At 56.3% G+C, this 8195-nt stretch overlaps 1 protein-coding gene across 1 annotated transcript in view; it reads left to right on the forward strand.

Annotated features, from left to right (window-relative positions):
• The first annotated feature begins 5475 nt into the window (after window positions 1-5475).
• The window catches only part of ACP4 (acid phosphatase 4), a 6021-nt gene continuing 3301 nt past the window's right edge, over window positions 5476-8195 (forward strand). Inside the window, exons 1-4 of the mRNA XM_034986497.1 lie at window positions 5476-6421; window positions 6785-7178; window positions 7249-7353; window positions 7426-7521. Of these exons, the coding sequence (XP_034842388.1) occupies window positions 7071-7178; window positions 7249-7353; window positions 7426-7521 (309 nt within the window). The 5' untranslated portion in view covers window positions 5476-6421; window positions 6785-7070. The remainder of the gene's footprint in view (window positions 6422-6784; window positions 7179-7248; window positions 7354-7425; window positions 7522-8195) is intronic.

Below are 8195 nucleotides of genomic sequence, written 5' to 3' on the forward strand. Positions count from 1 at the left end.
CCTTATGCCTTTGTCTGTTTCATTCACTTCTGTGTCCTTCGCTCCTGAGATGCGGTCTGTCGTGAATGACGTGCTGTCCCACGTCTGGGGCTCGCACTGACCGAGACCTGGGCTTACGCAGTGTTAATGATTCATTTCTTTCTTTCTTTTTTTTTTTTTTGAAGATTTTATTTATTTATTTGAGAGAGAGAATGAGATAGAGAGACAGCATGAGAGGGGGAGGGTCAGAGGGAGAAGCAGGCTCCCCACTGAGCAGGGAGCCCGATGCGGGACTCGATCCCAGGACTCCAGGATCATGACCTGAGCCGAAGGCAGTCACTTAACCATCTGAGCCACCCAGGCGCCCCATAATGATTCATTTCTTTGAAAATGGGGACTTCCCATGTGCCTCCTCCTGTGGTGGGTGATGCTGGGGACCCCAGAGGAGTCAGACCAGGACCCTGATCTCAGAGAGGCTGCAGGCTGGCCACAGAGATGGATTTAGTCAGTGAGCTGTCAAGTTGGTTACGGCTGTGACAGAACAGGGACCAGTTGTAAGGGATGGGGTGGGAGCTTGAGAGATGGAGTTGAGGGCTTTCATGGGCCCTGGTGGAAAGCCAGGCTGAGGGGCACTGGGGAGCCATGGGAGGTGTGTGAGCAGGGGAGGGGTCAACACTGAATGTAGAGAAGTCCCTCTGGGGTCCCCTGGGGGATGGAGAGAGGCCAGGAGAATGTGGGCATGGGGGTCCTGGGGGAGAGGAGAAGGCCTGAGTAGGGGCCAGGTCACAGAGATGGAGGGGAGAGAGTGGAGGGAAGAAGAGGCTAGTAGTGGGCTCTGATCCAGCACACCCTCCCTTGCCTCACCTCCCAGTCTGGCAGAGCATGGCTCCCACTCCCTCCTCTTTAAACAGACACTAACCCCCCACCCTGTTTCCCACAGCCTGGCCATGCCCTCCAGGCTTCTCCTGCGGCCATCCTGGGTCCAGAGCCCCCCTTCTTCCTGCTGTCTGCCCTCAACTCCCTACCCCCTGTCCTTCCGGAGGCAAACTCATTGACCCTGAAACTGTGTGACCTTCAGAGCACCTCCATTTGCTGGTCTGTAAAATGGCTGCTATAACCAATACCACACGAATTTATCCTGCAGTTCTGAGGGTCCTAAATGGGGGTCACTGGGTTCAGGAAGAGAGTCCATTTCCTTTCCTTCTCTAGCTTCTAGAGGTTGCCCTGTTTGGTGGCTCGTGGGCCTTCGTGCATCTTCAAAGCCAGCAGGGTCGGTCTCTCGGCCCCTCGCTCTTCTGCCTTTCTCTCCTACTTCCCAGTGATGGTGTGGGCCCACCTGGACAATCCAGGGTCCTCTCCCCATTTTGACAAACAGCCTTAATTCCATCTGTGACCTTACTACCCTTTGCCACAGAATGGAATGTAGGCCCAGGTCCTGGGGATTACAGCGTGGACATCTTTGGGGCCAGTGATCTGGGGGGCTGGCCCTTCTACCAGGACGCCCGCAGCCCGCACACTGAGTCAGCTCGTGTCTGGCTTTGGGGTGCTGCTGGGGGTGCTGAGCACCTTTCACAGCCGGATGAGGGCCAGGGCAAGGCTGATTGGGGAGGCCCCAGCTGCTGGGGGTGCCGTGGGCCATAGGGGGGCACGTTGTTTCCCTGCTGGGTTCCCTTCCACCTGCTGCTTCTGCTGGGGCTGGTGGGGAGATGGGAGAGCCCAGGCTGGACAGGGTGGAAGTGTGGGTGCTGCTCAGACCACTGGAGCTCACCCTGGGTGGGGGAGGGGGCATGGGCAGTGGCTGTTCCAACCCTCTGCAGCCCCCCCTCCCCCAGGGGCCAGGCCTCCAGGCAGTGGCTGTGCCAGGCCCTCTGGTTCTGCCAAGGGAGAGAGTCTAGAATGGATACGGACACGGATGAGAGGCCCAGCCATCCCAGGAGGACCTGAAGGGAGACAGTATGGGGGAGCGTGGAGGGTGAGGGAGGTCCTATCTCCTCCGACTCTGGAGAATATGAGGTGTGGAGATTCAGTAAGAGATGGATAGGAGAATGGGGAGGCAGAGCGAGAGAGGTGGAGAGAGAGGGACAGAGAGGCAGAGAGAAGGATAGGGGTGGGGGGAGACAGAGACGGGGTCAGGGGAGATACAGAAGACCCTGAGAGAGTGGGACAGAGACCCCGAGAGACCCTGCGGGGCAGGGACACAGAGACCCCAAGAAATGGGGTGAAATGGAAGGAGAGGGGGAGGGGATGCATGCAGGTGCATGGGACTGCATAGACACGGCAGCTGATGGCAGCCAAGGCAGGGAGGGGAGGTGAGAAGCAGGCCAGGCTGCTGGGAGGGATCAAGTGGAAGAGGAGACAGAAAAAGATATGGAGACAAAGACCCAGTGAGAGGCAGAAACATGAAGAGCTCTAGCGAAAGACCGAAATAGCATCGGAATCAGTCTGAAGGAGAGCACTCGGGGGAGATAGACGGACAGGGAAACGGACACCATGGAGAGAGGGCCAGAGGGCCGTGGGCCTGCATGTAAAGGCGGGACTGTGGACATAGCAGAGGAATTTGGGAATGAGAGTGACCACCCATCTTGATTATCCTGGGACCGAGTGCTTCCTGGGATCCAGGGCTTTGGGGGCTCAAACTGGAAAGTCCGATGCCTTGGTCCCCTAGGTGGAACGGGGCAGCCCTGGGCCAGGGGCTTTTCTGGTTCAGCAGGTCGTTGGTTATCATTCACTTCCCTCCCATCCCTCCCATCTTCTCTTGCTGCCCTGGGAAATGCGCCTCCCCACCACCCTTCCATTGCCCCCTGCTCTGGGAAGAAACTACTTTGTCTGCTTTCTTTGGTTTTCAAACTCCCAAATGTTTCTAAACTAAAGGTTAAATTTTGCTCCACGTTCTGAGTCTTTTGATATATCCACGGAGCTGCCTCAGATATAAATGCACTAAGCTCCAAGGAGGGGTGGGGGGGGGGCGGGGAATCCATCTCTTCTTGTCTTCAGAAAACATTACAGAGATGCCTCTGACCCTGGCCGCACATCAGAATCTCCGGGGGAGCTTTTAAAATCCAATTGATGTCCAGGCCCCATCCCCAGGCGCCGTGGTTTAAGTGGTCCAGGGTGGAGCTGGGCTCTGGGAGTTTCAAAAGCTCCCCAGGGATCCCCAGGGGCAGCGGGCTGAGCCCCATCCCTCCGAAGTGCCTGTGGTTGTGGAAATGCAACCTTAATAGCTCCCAGGGGACCCAGAACCCCAGCACTAAGTGGTTGAAAACCCTGGGGCGGGGGAGGGGGTCATGCAAAGACCGACTTCTTTGTCTATATTTGGTTGTTCTACAAGCATTGACAACCAAGACCCAAGCTGGGGGTCCCTTAGGAGTCAGATCTTATTCTGTGCACCCCACTCTTAAGCTCCCGGTCACAGCCTGGAAGGATGGGAGGGGAGAGCAGGCAGCCACACTGGGAGCAGGAGGGGTTTTAGGAAGTCTTCTAGAGGAAGCCGACACAGAGCAGAACGGAGGCGGGAAAGGGTACTCCAGGCAGAGAGCACAGCATGTATATGCAAAGGTACTGGGGAGTGGCATTTTTTACTATCTCTGAGTTATATGTGGTTAAGGATATTGGGGGGTGGGGTGGGGAGCTGTGCGTAGGATGTAGGTGAGATGGAAAAAAAAGAAAGGAAAAGAAAAGAATAAAGACCAGAGGGAGTCAGGTCGTACACAGCCTCCAAGGCCAGGCTGAGGGGCTGGGACTCTGGGGGACGGGGCGGGGACGCGACCTGAGGGCCACAAGAAGGCTGCCAGCAGGGAGGGACAGGGTCAGCTCTGGTTGTAGAAGGACCTCTGTGAGAGCTGGAGGAAAGAGACAGGAAGCAAGGCAAAGGTCCAGGGAGAGAGAAACCCTGGGAGCGGGGCAGGAAGGTCTCCGAATTCTGGTTTGCGAAACCAAATTCCCTCCCAGAGCCGGGCGGACTAACTTCTAGCTGGGAAAATGGTCCAACACCTCCCCCGTGTGGTTACTCGTAGTTTTGCAACCAGGGCCTCTAAATCAGGACGCTTTTGAGAATTAAAGAGGACGCTGTTACCAATGATGTTGGAAGAACTGGCCCAAAGTGTTTGCAATCCGCGAGACAAAATCGTAGTGAAGCTATAAATCCGTTCCTAATCAAAATTTGCTAGGCCTTTCCTGGGAAACCCAGGATGTTCGGTCACCCTATTCAGGAGCTGCCCTTTCAGATGTTGAGTCGAAATGAAATTGTTCATCCGATGAGAAGGTGGATGAAGCTCAACCAAAGGCTGGGGTGTCACCCAGGGCATTCCATCTACTGGGGGTGAAGTCACGGAGTGGTGAGGAGGAGTTTAGTGAGGGAGCTGGTAACAGACTGTCTTCCATAGGAAAGGGCATTGACAGTGGGTATTGAAGGTTGAATAGGAGTTTTCTAAGAAAAGAGAAAGATGTGTTGATAGAATATAACAATGAAGATGATAACTACAGACTTTTTGCAGCTGACAAATTCCATTCGTGTCTTTGATCTCAAGTTTTTCTGGCTGTAGCCACCTGGTCCCACTGAACAAAGATTTTCACCTTTGTCAGACTGAGAAGAAAACCAGGGTTCAGAGAGAAGGAATATATCTGAAGTACACAGCAGTCTGTGTTGATACCAGGTGAGTCAGCCCTGCTCTCTCTCCCCTCTGTGCTATTTTATTTTTAAAGATTTTATTTATTTGAGAGAGATAGAGCACGAGCAGAGGGGAGGGGCAGAGGGAGAGAGAGAAACAGACTCCCCTCTGAGCAGGCAGCCTCTTGTGTTGTGGGACTCCATCCCAGGACCTTAGGATCCTGACCTGAGCCAAAGGTAGATGCTTAACCGACTGAGCCACCGAGGCGCTGCTCCCCTTTGTGCCTTTGCAACCAGAATTCCAATGTCCTTCCTCCTTTCTAACTGCTCCTGAAAGACTCCTACTCATCCCTCAAAACCCAGCTCCCTGTCTCAAACCAGGGACTCCAGGCCTCTAGCCCCTCCTTTGTCAGACCCAGGAGGCTGGACACCTGGCCCCTCCTCCCTTTGATTCGGAGACCTGTCCCTCAAACAGAGCCGGGGAGGCTGTGTACCAGCCAGGATGGAATGGGATCTGCTGATTCAGTCCATTTATTTGGTCTCAGAGGCCAGAGTCATGATCCAGGGCAGAATGCTTTTGGATTAGGCGTCCCTGTGTCTTCTCATTGCTGAACCTAAGGGAAGAAGACACAGAGATACACAGAGGCATGGGAGAGGAGGAGAGGCTAAGTGGATAAAATGGGGGCCCCAAAAGACAGAGATTCAGCCCGCCACCCCTACCCTCTTCCCACTCACCTTGTTGAAGAAGTAGATGGAGGCAAGGATGGTGAATACAGCCATGGCCAGGGTTACATTCTGGGGGGAGCAGTCAGAGGTCAGGGCCCCCCCCCCGCCCCCCCCCCCCCCCCCCCCCGCCAGACCCCTCCTCACTTCCTGAAAGTTCATGGCCATGGCCTTGAACTCCGTGCTTTGCTTGGTCTCCTTCCTTTCCTGGACTCTGAACCAGAGAGGACAGATCAGCCACTAGAACCTAAAAGGGGTTGCCTGGGAGACCAGAATGGTGGCCGTGGTGACGAGAGAAGGGCATTCTGGGTAGAGGGGACACAGGGCAGATGCTTGAGGGAGAGGGGGACTGGGATGCAGAATGTTACATGCAGTATCTGAACTTGGGAGCGGGACATTTGAGATTGCAGAATCCAGATCTCCAACACTATGCTGAGGAGTTTGGTCCCCCCATCCCACCCCAGGGTGCTGGGAAGCCATGGGAGGCTGAGAATAGGGGCGGCTCTGGGCGCGTCAGTGTCTTGGAGCAGGGAGGAGGCTGGGAGCCGGGAGGTGGCCCCAGGGAAAACAGACACAAGGTTGACAGGGACCGCAGCTGGACTGGGGACTCCAATGAGTCTTGTCACCCGTGCTGGGGGTGGGGTGGCGGCACCTACCTGTGGACCACAGGCACAGGGACAGCGCCAGAGACTCCAACCGCCCCCACCCCGGGGGTCCCTGACTTTCACGCCACCAGCCTTCCCACTAGCATTACAGGCCTCCGACTCTTTTTGTCCTTTACGCCTTTAGAACTAACTTCTCGGTTTACCAGAAACACAGAGGCTAAAGAAACAAGTACCGTCGAAGGTCATTATCCACGGGTCCCATTTTTGCGAATTCACCTCCCGCTAAATTCTCTGTAATCCCAAAACGCATACCCGTTACCCTCTTGCGGGCATTCGTGGACATGCGCAGAGCGATTAAAATTTTGAGTTGCTGGATGCACACGTGTTCCCAGCTGAGGTTCTGACGAGGGGACACTCTGCCCTTTGAACTCATTAATCCTCAAAGCAGCTCTCTGAGATTGCACTCGTTCCCATTTTATGGATTTGATGAGCGAGGAGGCACAGAGAGGTGCGGTAACTTGCCCACAGTTGCACGGCTTGTAAACGGTTACGTTAGGAGTTTGAACCCAGCCAACCCAAATCCAGGGTCTGGGTGTTCAACCACTGGCCCATGCTGGCTGGGGCCAGATGTGGGTGGCACCGGAAGGTGACATCTCCAGGAAGCCCAAGAGAGCTTCAAAGAGCTCCAACATTTAAGGGGTGAGAATAGAAAAAGACAGACTTGGGTTGTGGGGAGAGAGGAGAAAGTAGAGAAAGTGTCTAGAATGTGGGGCTGGGTGGGGGTGGGGGTCTCTTTGTGTCCTTTCGCACCCAGGTTAAGGGCCCCTGGTTCAAATCCCAGCTTCGCCACTCACTGCCTGTGTCCCCTCAGGCAACTTATGGGACCCGCCGTGCCTCGGTTTCCCCATCTGCACGATGGGGGCGGTGAGAACCGCATCAACCCCCGTCAGAGGTACAGTGAAGATAAAGCTGGCTACTCCGCTGGCTAATCCAAGGCTGGCAAGGGCCCTGGGGGAGCCGGATCCCAGGAGGCCACCTTGGCTCCCGGGGTAGGCATGCCGGGACCCGCTTTTCTGGGGGTGCTGAGGCAGGGGTAACGAGCGGGTGGGGCTGCGGCACCGACAGCGGGCTGAGCTCAGCGTCTGGGCTGCGTGGACATGGATGGGCCGGGGTTTTGGGGGCTCCCCGCTGGACTTCTGCTCCTGCTGCTATTGCCGCCGCCACCCCGGGCCCTGGCTGAAGGACCCCTGGTGTTTGTGGCTGTGGTGAGGTGTCCCCGCCCTGGCCCGGCCCCCGTCCTCTCCCCAGCCTGCCCTGACCTGGTCCCGTCCCCAGGTGTTCCGCCACGGCGACCGGGCCCCGCTGGCCTCCTACCCCACCGACCCACACAAGGAGGCCGCCACCACCCTGTGGCCGAGAGGCCGGGGCCAGCTGACTGGGGTGAGAAGCCGGGGTGCGGGTGAGGAGTGGGCGGGCTGGGGAGGGGTCTGCTGAGGCTTTCTCCGTCCTCAGGAGGGGGTCCGCCAGCAGCTGGAGCTGGGACGCTTCCTGAGGGGCCGCTACGAGGCCTTTCTGAGCGCGGAGTACCGGCGGGAGGAGGTACTGCCAACCAGATGACCCTCGCTTGGCCTCCTGACCGCTCACCTCTGACCTCCACTGACTCCCAGCACTCGCTGCGGGCCTCCGCCTCTGGCCTCAGACCCCCAATAACCTGACCTGCACCCCGTATCTGATCCCCGACCTCCAAACCATCAACCAACTCATGCTGACCTCTGACCCCATCTCAACTCGAGTCCCATGCTTCACCTCTGACCTCGGGGCTCCATCCACTCTGACTTTATTTTCTGGCCTCCACCTCTGTCTTCTGACGCCCACCAACTCCGACCAGACCTCCTGAACTCTGGTTTCTGACTCCAAAACTTGACTGATGCTGACTTTGACCCTCACTGGTTCAATTTGCCCTCCTGAGCTCCAGTCTTTGATCTCTGCCCTTCATCAGATCTGAATCCTCCTTCCTATGTCCTCCTGTGTCTTTTGACTTCCTCCAATTAGGATCATTCCTGACCTCCGACCTCTGATCCCTGATAGACATGTACTGAAGTCTGGTCCCGTGTCCTTCCACCTTCCTTCTAAACTTGGACTCCAACAGTTCGGAACTCAAGCAGTTCTGATCTTCCTTTCCAGTGACGCAACTGACCCCTTTAATCCCACATGTTCACCCAAATTCTGACCTCCATCCCCACTGCCCAATGACCTTGACCTCTGACCCTCGATCCCACCTT

The sequence above is a fragment of the Mirounga leonina genome, unplaced genomic scaffold (genome assembly GCF_011800145.1).
Source record: "Mirounga leonina isolate KUSES-001 unplaced genomic scaffold, KU_Mleo_1.0 Mir_376, whole genome shotgun sequence".
Lineage (NCBI taxonomy): Eukaryota > Metazoa > Chordata > Mammalia > Carnivora > Phocidae > Mirounga > Mirounga leonina.